We start from the raw sequence: 15,463 nt of genomic DNA on the forward strand, positions 1-15,463 counted from the left end.
GGATCATTCTATTGCTGAGAAGAGCTAAGTGTGTCAAAGTTGGTCATTGCACCATGTTGCTGTTACTGTGTACAATGTTCTGGTTCTTCTCACTTCACTCAGAATCAGTTCATTTAAGTCTTTCCAGGTTTTTGTGATATCCTCCTTATTTCTTTTAGCAAAATAGTATTTCATTACATTCGTATACCACAATATGTTCAGTCATTCCTCAATTGATGTACATTCCTTCAATTTCCAATTCTTTGCCAACACAAAAAGAGATGCTATAAATATTTTTGTGCATGTGGGTCTTTTCCCCTTTTTTATGATCTCTTCAGGATACAGACCTAGTAGTAGCATTGCTGGATCAAAGAGTATGCACAGTTTGGTTGCCCTTTGGGAATAGTTCCAAATTGCTCTCCAGAATGGTTGGTTCAGTTCACAACTCCACCAACAATGCATCAGGGCTCCAATTTTCCCAATCTTCTCCAACATTTATCATTTTCCTTTTTCTGTCACATTAGTCAATCTGATAGATGTGAGGTAGTATTTGTTTTAAGTTTAATTCTAATCAATAGCGATTTGGAGCATTTTCACATAATTATAGATAGCTTTATTTTTTTCATCTGAAAACTGCCTATTTATATCCTTCAACCATTTATCAATTGGGGAATGATTTGTATTCTTTAAATTTGGCTCAGTTCTCTATATATTTGAGAAGTGAGACCTTTATCAGAAACATTGACAGTAAAATTTTCCCCCACTTTTCTGCTTTTTTTTTTCCTAATCTTGTTTGCTCTGGTTTTGTTTGTGTAAAAACATTTTAATTTAATGTAATCAAAATTACCCATTTTGCTTTTTGTAATTCTCTCTGTCTCTTATTCAGTCATAAATTCTTTCCTTCTACACAGGTCTCTGGTAAACTATTCCTTGCTTTCTAATTTGCTTATTCTATCATCCCTTATATCTAAATCATGTACCCATTTTGACCTAATTCTTGCTATACAATATAAGAGGTTGGTCTATGCCTAGTTTCTGCCATACTATTTTCCAGTTTTTCCAATAATTTTTGTCAGACAGTGAGTTCTTATACCAGAGCTGTAGTCTTTGGGTTTATTAAATAGCTGATTATTATAGTCATTAACTACTGTGTCTTATGTACCTAACCTATTCCAGTGATCCACTGCTCTATTTCTTAGCCAGTACCAAGTATTTTTGATGATTGTCATTTTATTAAATATTGTTTTAAATCTATCAAAACAGTTCTATAATTGCTTCACTATTTACATTTGTCCCTTCCACATCATGAGGATTTGGGGTGCAGTGCCCCTATGATCTGGAAAATCTGAGTAAAAAAATTTGTCCTTCCCTTCATACTAGAGAAGTCTGATTTTTTTTCTTTTATGGGGTGTTTATTATACCTTATTGTAAAATTTTGGTTGATATTAGGTGATACTATACATATATTTTATGCATTTCTTGAGTTTCTAAATTTTTTGTGTATGTTATCTGCTGCTCTTCATATGTCAATTGCAGCTTATATAAAACTCCCCCCAAATTTCCATTCAATTTCTTATGCTTATCCAAGATATATTGAATCCTCAATGGGGAAAGTCGCTATGTGGAAGGGTTAACTACATTTTTATAGCAGGAATTCTTAACCTTTTGCAAGTGTGTCATGGACTTATTAGGCAGTCAGCCAAAGCTTAGGGGATGCCTTTCCAGAAAAAATGTTTATAAATGATTTAAGGAAGTGATACATTTTAGTAAAAAGTTAGTTAAAATAAAGATGTAAATTTTAACCATCAAAGTTCATGAACCCTCTGAAATTTATTCACATATTGGGTTCTGTGGAACCCAGGTTAAGAACCCCTGTCTTAGGAGTGGCTAGGTAGCACAGTGAATAGAGCCCTGGCCCTGGAGTCAGGAGGACCTGAGTTCAAATCCAGCCTCAGACACTTAACAATTACTAGACACATGACCTTGGGCAAGTCACTTATCCCCAATTGCCCTGCTCTTCCTCCTCCCAAAATCAAAAAACAAAACCAAACCTGTCTTAGTTACCTAGAGCACTGAGAAGCTAAGTGATTTTCCCAGGGTTACAAAGCTGGAATGCCTCAGAGAAAGGACTTGTATCTACCTCTGCCTGACTCCAAGGCTGGCTTAGCCTATATATTACAACCCATAGCCAGATCTACTCCTTTAAAAAAATAGTATCTCTCTCTCTCTCTCTCTCTCTCTCTCTCTCTCTCTCTCTCTCTCTCTCTCTCTCTCTCTCTCTCTCTCTCTCTTGCTTTTTGGAGGGCAATTGGGATTAAGTGATTTGCCCAAGGTCACACAGCTAGTTTTTGTGTTAAGTGTCTGAAGCTGGATTTGAATTCAGGTCCTCCTGACTCTAGGGCCGTGCTCTGTTCACTGCACCACCTAGCCGCCTCATATAGTATACCTTAATATAAGAAATTTGGTTCTAATCTAGGGGCAACCCCTCAAGTAAGAGTCACTTCTGGGGGGGCAATTACATTTTGTCACAATGGCTAAGGACTAAATACAGAATTGGTCTATCATTTGTCAAGCTCTTCAAGCATCATTTTACTGTATAAATTTAATGAAGCTATCAGTCACCACTTCAATAAACAAACAACAATGGATTCCATTGATCAGAATTATGCTGGGAGATATTAATTTGAGTCTACAAAATAAAATGAGACCTGAGCAGCTCAGCTAATGAGGGATTCTTCTACATCATAACTCTGCCATGGGAACTTTTCATAAGATTTAGAGATAAAGGAGTCCTCAGAGACTGTCTATTTAAATTCATTTTACAGATGAGAAACTGAGTCTCAGAGTTGGGTTTGAGCCCAGGTCTTCTAACTCACCAGTCAGTCTTCTTTCCACTCTACCTTATAAGTAGGGGAGGCAGGATAGGAATTCAGGTAATATGATTTCAAACCCAGTGATTAAAACTCAGGGATTGCTTGAAATGCATCCTGAGTGGATACAGAGTGTAAGAACCTTCTGCAATCATTCTTCACTGAGTTAAGTAAATATTAACTACATTTCTTTGTGACTTTCTGATCCCTGTCCTGAAATGCCAAACTGAACTATTCCCTGAATTCCTGAATATGTCCTATTACTCTCCAGCCACTGTGCTTCTGTTTAAATTATTCATTATGCCTGGAACATTTTTCCCTTTAGTTGAATAGTTGTTGCAGTTGTTTAAGTTGTTCAGTTGTTTCAGTCATGTCCAACTCTTTATGACTGCATTTGGGACTTTCTTGGCAAAGGTGCTGGAGTGGTTTGTCATTTCCTTCTCTGGCTCATTTTACAGAAGCTAAACTGAGGCAAACAGGGTCAAGTGGCTTGCCTAAGGTCACACAACTAGTAAGTGTCTGAGGCTGGATTTGAACTCAGGAAGGTGAGTCTTCCTGACTCCAGGCCCTTACTTTATCCACTGTACCACCTAGCTGCCACCCATTCTTTTTGGCTTTTTTTTTTGCCTTTTGGAGGGCAATTGGGGTTAAGTAACTTGCCCAAGTTTACATGGGTAGGTTTTGTGTGTGTGTGTGTGTGTGTGTTAAATGTCTGAAGCCAGATCCGAACCCAGGTCCTCCTGACTCCAAGACCAGAGCTTTACTCACTGCACCACCTAGCCGCTCTCCACTCATTTTTTAAGGTACAAATTAAGTGCTACCTCCTTCAGCAAGCTTCAGTTGTGTTTGTGTCACAATCTCTTACTATAGTATAAGCTCCAGAAAGGCACAGACCATGTCATACCTTATTTTGGAAAACAGTGTTGTGTCATGAAAGGATTGCTAGCCTTGAAGAGAGTAGAGACCTAGGGTCAACTTTTTCATGTCACATTTATTATCTCTTTGGTCATGGATAAATTGCTTAATCTCTCTGACCGCAATATTTTATTATCTACATAATGGGAATAATGATGTCTACATGTTCTTACAGGTTTATCTGGAGATGCAAATGAGACCATGAATGTAATATGGTTTACAAATCATAAAACCAACATAAATAAATGCCAACTATTATTATCTAACGTATGTTTCTTCCCCAATGTCCAACAGTGGCCTTCATATCGTAGTCACTTCATTAATGTTTGTTGAATGAATGCAAATTTTTCTATGTGTTTCTCCTCTCTGTGTACTGTAACATTCAGCCAAAATGACCTGTGTTCTTCCTTTGCCTCATTCCATTTCTTACCTTCTTGCCTTTGCATGGTTTGTTCCCATGCCTGGAATGAACTTCCTCAATTCAATTTCCAACTCTTCCTAAATGTCTTTCTTGATCCCTTTTGATGACACGTTATCCCTTCTTACATTATCAGGGATGCAGTTATCAAACATTCATTAAACAAACATTTTAAAAATACCTACAATGTGCCAGTCACTGTGATAGATATTGGGGATAGGAAGACAAAATTGAAACTATCCCAGACATGGAGGTAATTACAGCTGATCTGGGGGAGGGGGCTACTAGAAGTTAAAGTGGATAAAGTGCTAGGCCTGAAATCAGGGAGATTAATTTTCTTCAGTTCAAATCTGACCCCAGACACTTACTAACCATGTGATCCTGGACAAGTCATTTAATTGTTTGCCTCAGTTTCCTCATCTGAGGAAAATGAGCTGGAGAAGGAAATGGCAAGTCACTCTAGTATCTTTAAGAGAACCCCAAATGATATCACAGACAGTCAGGCACAGGTGAAAATGACTGAGCAACAATAAAATATGTGTGTCTGTATGCCTATGTGTGACTGTCTTTATATATGTGCATAGATGTAAGATAAATTTGGGGGAATAAGAGAGCTGAAAAATCAGGAAAGACTTCATCAAGGAAATGCCATTTGAACTGTCTTGAAGAAAATGAAGCATTACATCAGGTCAAGAGGAGGGGGGAGCATATTCTAAGCATGAAGGATAGCCTATGCAAAAGTATGGGGATGAGAAATGATTGACATACATGAGGAACAGTGGGAAAGACAGGATCTTGGTGTATAACATGAATTGTATATAATAAGAATGAAAATGTAGATGGAGGTCAGTATGTGAAGAACTTTAAATGCCAAATAAAAGAATGTCTATATGATGTCAGAGTTAATAAGGAAATGCTAAAGTTTATTTAGTTAGGGTGTGACAGGGTCAGACTAGAGCTTTAAAAAAAACATTGTGGAAGCTGTGTGAACAGTGGATTGAAGTGGGGAGAGACTTAAGGCAAGCAAACCATTTAGGAGGCAGCAATATTCCAATCCATCAATTGAAAAGCATTTATTAGTGATTACTATATGTCAGGCATTATAGTGAGTACTGGAGATAAAAACAATCCCTGTCCTCAATTTTAAGGGGAGAGATGGTGACACATATAAATCAGAACATGGAAGGTAAAGGCAGGGTAGGTGGAAAGTCCAAGTGATGAGAGGAGCCTGAACTCTGGTGTGGCTATTTGCATGGAGAGAAGGTGATGGACATGAGAAAAATTATAGAAGTGGAAAGTATAAGGTTTGCTTAGATATTTATGTGGAGTAAGAATGAGACTGAGGGAGGGCACCTGAGTGATTAGTGAATTCATGATACCCTCCACAGAAATAAGGAGCTTTAGAAGGGGGTGGGTTTTTTATTTTGAGGGGGAAGATAATGAGTTGTATCATGGTATGTTGAGTTTGTATTGCTATGGGATCTCTCGTTTGAAATGTACAATAGCAAGTTTAATGCAGGGGAGAAGAAGGCATGAGAAAGACGGGATGGATATATAGATCTGGGAGTGATCACTAAGGACAACTAAGGCTGTGTGAACCAATTAAATAACAAAAAAAAAGTAAGCAAAAAAGGGGGGTGTAGAGAGAAAAGTGAGCACAGGAAAGAACTTTGAGGTACAACTATAGTTAGAAGATGTGATACAGATAATGAACCAGCAAACAAAGAAAGAATATTCAGAGAGATGGAAGAGAGATCATAAAACCCCCCCAAAGAAAGGCTATTTAGGAGAATAAGGCCATCAATTGTTAAAATGCTGCAGAGAGATCAAGAACAATGAGGATTAAAAACAGATCATTTGATTTGATTTCAGTGACTTTGGAAAGAGCAGTTTCAGTTAAGTGAAAGCAAGTTGGAAACCAGATTAAAAGAAGTTAAGAGAGTGAAAGAAGTAATAATAATAATAGTTAGAAGGGCAGCAAGGTGGCATCGTGAATGGAGTGCCAGGCCTAGAGTCAGAAAGAGACTCATCTTCCTGAGTTCAAATCTGGCCTCATACACTTATTGGCATTACCCTGGACAAATCGCTTAACCCCATTTGCCTCAGTTTTTTCATCTATAAAATGAACTGGAGAAAGAAGTGGCAAACTACTCCAATATCTTTGCCAAAATTGAAATGGAGTCATGAAGTTAGGCAAAACTGAAAACAACTAAACAACAAAAAATAATAATAGCTAGCATTTGTATACTACTTATTATGTGCTAGGAACTGTGCTAAGAGCTTTTCAATTATTATTTCAGAACAACCCGAGGAGATGGATGCTATTATTATCCCCATTTCCCATGAGGAAACTGAGGCAAACTGAAGGGAAGTGCCTTGTTCAGGGTCATACAGCTAGTAAGTGTCTAAGGCCAGATATAAACTCAGATCTTCCTGGCTCCAAGCCCACATGCAGCTTTTGCTAATACTTTGGCTGAAGAATTGGAGAAGAGATCTAAGTCTATAGTTTGAGGTGATTAAATGGACCTAGTAAGCTGTTGGGTTTTTGTTATTGTTGTTTTGTTTTGTTTAACTAGTTGAGACTTGGGCTTATTTTTAAGAAACCAGGCTAGAGATAGGGAAAAATTGAGGCTTAGAAAGATTGAAAGTAGATGGTTATGCAGGCAATCTTCTAGAGGAAATGGGAGGAGAGGGGACTGTCAGTATATGTGCCTATCTGTTTTCTAATTTTAAAGTGGTATATCAATTGTTATTGTTGTATTTTTATCCTAACAGTACTTGAAGGCAGGGACAGTTCTTCTCCCCTACTCTAGAGTTTAGCATAGTGCCTTGAACATAGTTTGTTGTTATTGTTCAGTCATTTCAGTTGTGTCCAATTTTTGTGACCCGATTTGGGGTTTTCTTGGCAAAGATGGTGGAGTGGTTTCCCACTTCCTTCTCCAACTTTTTTTTTACAGATAAGGTAAGTGACTTGCCAAGGGTCACTCAGCTAGTGAATATCTGAGGCTAGAATTCTGTACCTTCTAGCTGTCGGTTGTCTACTATACTTATGCAAAAACACCTTGATGAATTAAAAGAACTATGGGGATCATCACACAAGGACTTCATGGAAGTCTTATTATATTTCTTTGCTTGATGGCTCCTCTATTTTTTTTTTAGCATTGCAAGATCTTGGTCATTAATCTTCGTACCTCTGAGCCTCAGTTTCTACAGTTATAAAGTGAGAGACTTGTAATATATAGGATCATAAGGTCATTGATTTAAATATGGAAGGGACTTCCTTCATTTTTCCATATGAGGGAACTGATAAAGACAGATGTAATAACTTGCCTGAGATCACACAGATGATGGAGATGAAATTCAAAACCAGGTCCTCTGACTCTTAAGTGAAACAATCTTTCTACTAGAATAACATTCTAGCTATGAAATGCTGTGATGCTCTGATTCTGTGGAAGGAAACGTGTCATTCATCTTTATCTCCACTGCACAGAAGCTAGTATATGCCCTACACAAAATCATAAGTTCCTTATATTATAGGATTTAGAGTAGAAAGTGACTGTGAAGTTCATCTTTTCCAACCTCCCTCATTTTTCAGAAGAGGAAACTGAGGAACAGACAAGTTAAATAACTTGCCAAAGATCTGAGTCAGTAAGCATCAATAATTTGAAGCCCACATCAGCATTAAAGCCCAGGTCTGCTCTTTTAAAAATCTAACCCTCTATTAGTCCATAAATATTTGTTAAATGAATAAAGAAATGGATATATCATTTGTTTCTTCTCTCCTCTCTGAGGAATGATAATTGAGAGTTGCCTTGATATCATATATCTAGAAATGACATTGCATGCCTAATAATAAAGTTATGATTCAAAATTATCTCAACAGGTAAAGATATGGGCTAAAATTAACAGAGAAAATTTAACAGAGAAATTTATACATCATCTGTTCAAAAACAGAATGTTCTTGTTGGTTGATCAACAATTGATATGAAAACGATCTGGGAGCCTAATGCTCACAAGCTTATTATGGGTGGGATATAAATGCTTAAAAAAAAAAAAACTTAAACTGCATGAATAGCTCTGGGGAATAATGAGCCCAATGTATTTCTTATTGGGCATAATACACCTGTGGAACTGTGTTTTCTTCTACAGAACACAATTTAGAAATGGGAGGTGGCATGGCATTGAGAAACTGGACTCAATGCATAGAGAGGGGAGAATTAAGGATGATAAGGCAGCAAGGAATCATGGCAAATAAAGATTGATTGAAGTTACTGGTGGTGTTTAGCCTAGAGAAAATCTTTTTGTAATATTTCTACTGTGCCACAAAGATGATCTTTAGCATTCTTCCTAGCTATAAAATGTTATCTTCCTATGATTTTGTAGAAGGAACCATGTGTCAGTCATCTTTTTTCCCTTACACAGAAGCTAGTGTACATCCCACACATAAACATAAGTTCGTTGTGTCACAGGAGTTAGAACTGAAAAATTGTTTTAAGAAATAATTGGGGGAAAATAAAGTATTATTAAAAAAAAGAACTGAGATTGCAAAGTTTATCTAGTCTAACCTTCCTCTTTTTGCAGATTAAGAAAATGAGGCCTAACCAGGTAAAAGAATGCCCAATGTCTTAGAGTCAGTAAATAAGGAATGACCTTATGGTTTTCAAATGTGTAAGGGCTGTCATACATAAAACAGATTAGATTTAATCTGTGTTCCCTCAGAATAAAGGGCAAAACCAGGGCCAGTCAATTGAAGTGATAGATAAACAGATTTTAGTCCATTATTTTAAATGATGCTTTTTTAAAAAAGCAACTACAAGTGGCTCACTATAGAATGGTCTCTTTCCTGGGTTAGTTAGCTCCTTGTTTATTGTTAGAAGTATTCAAATAGAGGCTGAGGAATCATCTATCAGAGATAAGAATGATTCTGGAATTATATGGGAGATTGGAATAGATGCACTTTAAAATCTGTCCAATTTTAAGATTCCATGACATTTTAAATCTATCTGTACCACCCTTCCTATCACACACACACACACATTTATAGCATAATCTGGTCAGTATTGCCTGTTCTTTCTGGATTTTACCACTAACTCAAGAAACTTTCTGTAAGGAAAATATCCCTTGGGTTTTGGGGTCTGATTTGAGATGCCTCATTTTGCCAGTTTTGTTACAAATATGTTATTCAAATATATCCAGGTGACATCATTTTAAAAGTTTCTCTGTTTTTCTTTGAGAAGAGCATCTTCTCCCATCACAACTTAACTTCATTGCATGGGACAAAAGGATATATACATCAGACACATAATTTACTTTGGTTCATTTATTTGTTTGTTTATTTGTTTCTTTTTTAGTGAGGGAGGTCTAAACCTGGTATTTCATTAATATGAAGACCTCCCAGTAGGGGAACTCCCTCTAAGAATGCCACTCAGTCGTTTATCTACAACTTAGAACCTGGGGCACTGAGAAGTTAAGTAACTGACCTGTAGACACACAGTCAGCATGGATCAGAGGCAATATTTGAACTCAGGTCTTCCTAACTCCAAGGCTTGCTCTCTATTCAATCAATTAAACAACAGCTATTTATTACATATTAGACATTGTATCTGGTGTTGGGGACACAAATACGAAGAATGAAATAATCCTTTTTCTCAAGGTGTTTGTATACTATTGGTAGAGACAAGATGCACAAATGTAAATATATAGAGAATACATATAAAATAAATTCCAAGGAATTAAATGCAAGGTCATTAGAGAGAGAGAACATTAGCAGTAGAAGAGCGTTCACAAACGAGGAAAAATAGAGCATTGTGTTTAAAGGAAGAGAGGTGTTTCTGAGGTATGGTCTCACACCTATCAGATTGGAGAATATGACAAAACAGGAAAATGACAACTGTTGGAGGGGGTGTGCAAAAACTCGGATGCTAGTACACTATTGGTGGAACTGTGAACTGATCTCAAAGGGCTGTAAAACTGTGCATACCTTTTGACCCAGCAATAACACTTCTAGGTCTATATCCCAAAGAGATTAAAAACAGAAAAAAAGAAAAGTCAAAGGACCTATATGTACAAAAATATTGACAGCAGTTTTTTTTTTGGTTGTTTTTTTTTGTTGTTGTTTTTTTTTTGCAGTGGCAAAGAATTGGACATTGAAGGATGCCCATCAACTGGGGAATGGATGAACAAGTTGGGGTATATGATTTTGATGGAATATTGTTGTGCTATAAGAAATGAAGAGAAGGAATGCTTTCACAAAATAAAAACTAACCTGGAAAGAGTTACAGGAACAGATGCAAACAAAGGGAAGTGAACAGAACCAGAAGAAGATTGTACAAAGTAACAGCAATATTCTAAGATGACCATCTGTGAATGCCTTAGTTATTCTCAGAAACACAACAATCTAAGACAATTTTGATGAAATTCTCATGAAATTTCATGATGAAAAATGCTATTTACCTCCCCGTTGCGGGGTGGGGAGGAAGGGGCACGGGAATGATGGAATTTGAATGCAGACTTTTTATTTTCTTTCTTTTTTCTTTTTTTATTTGGTCTTTTTTTCCCACAACATGATTTATATAGAAATCTGTTTTGATTGGATGCATTTGTATAAATTATACCAAATTGTTTGCCTTCTCAATGAGGTCAGGGAAGGAGGGAGAGAATTTGGAACTCAATTTTTTTTTAAAAGGAACGTTAAAAGTTTTAATGTGTATTTGGAAAAAATAAAATATTTTATTGAAAAGAAAGGTTCTTATAAGCAGAAGGAGTAAGGACATGTGAGGCATGGGGTTTGGTGGTGGGGGTTAGTCCAGAACCGAGGAAAGTGGAGATGGAGTATTGTATATGACCAACAGTCTACTCCCTATCACTTGATAAACATTAAAATACGTCAGAGCCAGTTTTTCTATTCTGGATCAATTGCTGCTTGAGGAAAAAGAGTATGAGGATACAAGAGGTGAGTGCAAAATGACATCTGGGATCAGAGAAGGAAACTCATTCATGTAGCAAAAATATTTTTAAAAAATTAATCTTGCCATGTTATGGGGAACGACCTAAAAAGAGGACCAATTAAGTTGTAATAATTGAGTGTGATATGTTGGGGCAAAGAAAAAAAGCAGTCCAAAGTACCCCCAAGTAAATGAGAATAGAAGAATCTGAACTGAAATACAATGAAAGGTATTTAGAAGATTCAAGCAACTTTGTGGTGCTTTACTTTTGGGGTCCTGAGATTTATCAAGATAATTGCTTCAATTACCCCTTTGCTTTGAATTTGTCCAGTGGATGAGAAAGCCATAGAAGAAGGAGAGAGGGAGAGAGAGGGAGAGAGAGAGAGAGAGAGAGAGAGAGAGAGAGAGAGAGATGGGGATGCCATTCATTCTATAGACCATTCTGCCGTTTGGCACAGAATATTGTGGGTACTCAAGAAATACGAATTCCTGATGATGATGATGATGATGATGATGATGATGATGATGATGATGATGAGATGATTAATGCAAGTGATGGAAAAATAAGGCTGAGGAGGATGACACTGGCTAGGGACCTGGAGAGGGAGGATGACTCATAGACAAGGGGGTACCCGGGGACAGAGGGCTGTAGTATGCATGTTGGAGAAGCTGGTGAGAGTGGGCTGGAGCACTCGTGGTGGCGGGGACCTGGGCAGTGGGAGGGGAGAATGAGTGTGGGCGGTGCGGTTCCCCAGGACTGAGTGGCTGGCGGTGATGTCTGTGAGAGCAGCGGCGGCGGCAGCAGCATCTAGGAGCGAAGCATCGAAGACTCCGCCTAACTGACACCCAAACTCTCCCTCTTCCTCCCTCCATCCCCAAACTAGAGGCAGCCGAGCGGAGCCTTGCAGCAGCAGCAGCAGAGGCGGTGGCAGCGGCGGCGGCAGCAGCAGCAGCAACAGCAGCATCAACAGCAGCAGCCGCCGCTCCAGCCTTGGCCCCTGCCCGGCCCCAGCCCCAGCCCCCGCCCTCTTCCTACTGCCTTCAGCACACAGCTAGCTCTCTGGTGAAGCATCCCAGTGAGCCCTGGGCTCCCTGGCTGCCGTCGCTGCTACTGCCACCGCTGCACACTCTCCCCCTCCCCTATCATCAGAGGATGGGCTGCGAGAGGCAGCAGTGCTGCCCCAAATCCTCCTAAAGCTACAAAAACAAAGGGAGCATCCGGGACCGGGGTGGATGCAAACAACCATGAAAGACTGGGTCTTCCCTTTCTCGGGCTCTGTTGCTGCTGCTGCTGCTGCCGCTGCCGCCGCCGCCACCACTGCTGAGAGGACCACACTGTGAAAGGGGGAGCCAGGAGAGCAGCAGCTCGTTGGGAATTGGAAAGGTGAGAGGTAGCAAGGAAGAGGAGGGGGAGGGCAGGAAAAAAAGATGTCTTCTTCTTCTGCTTTGGGTCCCCGAGGCCCTCGCCCACCCACAGTGCCTCCCCCTATGCAAGAGCTGCCCGACCTGAGCCACCTGACCGAAGAGGAGAGGAACATTATCATGGCAGTGATGGACCGGCAGAAGGAAGAAGAAGAGAAAGAAGAGGCCATGCTCAAGTAAGCAGACCCAGTCACTCATTCATTTCTCCATTCATTCAGCACTCATTCATCCCCTCAGTGCTAATGTGTGCCACCCCAGGGGTGTGTGTATGTGTGTGTGGGGGGGAGTGATGCCAGGGTGCAGGGAGCAGGCACCAGGGAGGCAGAGGGGATGGAGTCAAGCCGGGGAGGGGCTAGTGAAATGGGAGGAAGAAGAGGGTGCACTAGTGTCGGGAGACAGGAAAAGCAAGAGAATGCTACCCTGAGATCAGGGTGCCCAGGAAGATAGGTGATTGGAAAGATTTCCTGGCTGGTGGAATGTATTGGGGGGAGGGTTGGAGACCCTGAGCCCATCCGTGAGGAAAGAATCCTGAATCCTGAAATGGGGCTCTTTAGGGGGGCCCAGGGTGAGAAAAAGAAGCAAAGGGGTACAGTAAAGAGATTCCGAGATCAACCAACCCTCTCTCCTTCCAGCTACTTAATAATATATTGGGAGTGATTATACAGGAGGGTCAGTATTTATATAACAGAAAAAAATGATATCCTTATTTTTACTCAATTCATTTCACAGAGTAAAGCTGTTTTTTTTTGGGGGGGGGAGTCAGATGCCATCTTTGCTAACTTGACCCCCCAGCATCAATTTAACCTTTTATTTACAACCCTCACGCCCAATAACTATGTGCCCATATACTTTCCTGCTCATAAATAGGGCCATTGATAATTTAAAGTTTCCAATAATGGGGAGAGCTGATTGGGACTCTGGCCTATGCAAAACAGAAGCTCCTGTCTACTGTTTTCCTAGAGACCTTTGGGGCCTGCTCAGTTACTGATGGAAATGGTACAATGGGTGATTGACTACTTGCAAAATCTTTCCATGTTCTAACATGCTCCACGCAGCCTTGTAAAGTACCTCTGTCTGGTGTCCCCTTTACACAGGTGTGTATAGAGGATGGGGCTGTTTGCTGGTACACAAGGTGTGTGACACTGTCAGGCAGGATTGCTTTCCTCAGCTTTTGAGAAAACCTTTTCTAAGGGGCTGGCATTGACCCTGGGCTTTCATTACCTACTAGTGTTACCTACAGAGTGACTCTGGAGGGTTGAATATACAAGCAGACCTCCCCTCTCAGAGATTTTCCCTATTTTAGTAAAGTTTCAAAGTCTAGGGTCAAGAGAGTTTAGAGACCCTGATAACCTTTCATTCTTGCTAGAAAAGGGGACATAAAGGGGTCTAGGGGCAGTCCACTGGGCTAAAGAGAAGAGGGACTTGTTGCACTGAGTCATCTTTTCTTTGGGTTCATAACTGATTGTAGAGGGGGAAGGGAGTGAGAAAGGATAGGACTCTGAGTGTCCTCAGACCTGTTTTGCATGAACGATACCTGTTTCCTCCCCTTGTCTCCTGGAAGGAATTAATACCACACTTTGATTCTTCCTCTCACCCTTAGTGCAGCAATGCCTTATAAAAAAATAAAAGGTTGGGGGGAGAGGAGGAAACATGCTGATTGATTGGGGCCTGATCAGTGTGACTGCCACTCAGTTGACCCAGTGAGGGGAGCTTTGCTGGGTCATAGAGGAAATCAAATGATTCCTGTAAGAATCATTACTGAAGGGACTGAAGGATGAGCAAAAAGGGGCAGTTAATTTGAAAGCCCAGAGCTAGCCTGGTCCCCCTGCAATGGGTTTCTGAATTTCTCAACCAAATAAACACTTCTCATCTAAAATAAGCACTTTAAACCTCCTGACTTGGGGAGGTGCTGCTTATCCCTGGTGGAAATATGGGAATATAACTTCCCTTGCTGCAGGTTTCCCTCCTTCTGAGCTTCGAAATAGTTCATGGTGTCTGATGGTGATTTTTGTTGTCTGTCTGACTATGGGTCTGTCCGTCCTCGACAATTACAGTCCCTGCCATCCTTCCCTTTCTATCGGTTAGGATCTGCAGGCCTGTTGCTCTGTTATTCTTGATGTTGATTATAGACATCAGATTGGATCGAGTCCCCCAGCAACCAGTGGCCAAAATAAATAAATAAATAAATAAATAAATAGCTGTGTTGTTTTTTTTTTCTTTCTTTTTGTCTGAGTATGGATATCAAAAAGGAAAGATCCAGTGCAAGTAATGGCCATCAGGGCACTTCACCAGCTGTTGCAAGCATTCAGAGATGTTAAAACATAGGGGATTTTGTGAGGGAGAAGCCAGGACCTAGTATCTGACTGAGAAACAAAATAATGAAATCTACAGAGGCCTATATGGGTAAAAGAGAATTAAGAGCATGGTCCAGATGGTCACATCTAAATCACCCCTTTACAGCTCCTCTTTTGACTGCTTCCTGCTTGCTTGGGAATGTCATACTTGCATTGCAAGGATCTGAAAAAAGATTGCAAAGATATAAGTATGGGATGTGGTTGTGTGACAGCAGACTCGAAGGCATACCCTCTGTATTAACTTTATGCATCAGCTCGGCTGTGATCAGGTGTCAGTACTATTTTGCAATAACAGATTGGCAAGCCTTTTCAAAGCCCGAATCTTTGCTTTGCTAGTATTTCCTCTTGTTGGCTAATAGTAGGACAATATATTTAATTGTTTCTCAGTGGGCGATGAAGGTCTTCAGAGCTCCACTTTAGAAACATGGGCTCCTCCCCGGACTCTGAATGACCCCTAGGAACTTTGTGTTGAAAGTTGATTGGTAGGTTTTATATATACTTCCTCTGGAGCTTTGCCCTATTGGTTAAGTTAGTGGACTTTTCTGCAATATGATTTGGTAA

General features: G+C 39.9%; 1 protein-coding gene across 1 annotated transcript in view; it reads left to right on the forward strand.

Annotated features, from left to right (window-relative positions):
* The first annotated feature begins 11,878 nt into the window (after nucleotides 1-11,878).
* Nucleotides 11,879-15,463, forward strand: part of LOC138148121 (regulating synaptic membrane exocytosis protein 1-like) — a 139,517-nt gene continuing 135,932 nt past the window's right edge. Inside the window, exon 1 of the mRNA XM_069070740.1 lies at nucleotides 11,879-12,724. Within this exon, the coding sequence (XP_068926841.1) occupies nucleotides 12,555-12,724 (170 nt within the window). The 5' untranslated portion in view covers nucleotides 11,879-12,554. The remainder of the gene's footprint in view (nucleotides 12,725-15,463) is intronic.

Source organism: Petaurus breviceps, unplaced genomic scaffold (assembly GCF_028583685.1).
Source record: "Petaurus breviceps papuanus isolate PSGF00001 unplaced genomic scaffold, PetGlider_PUasm1.0 90822, whole genome shotgun sequence".
NCBI classification, from domain to species: domain Eukaryota; kingdom Metazoa; phylum Chordata; class Mammalia; order Diprotodontia; family Petauridae; genus Petaurus; species Petaurus breviceps.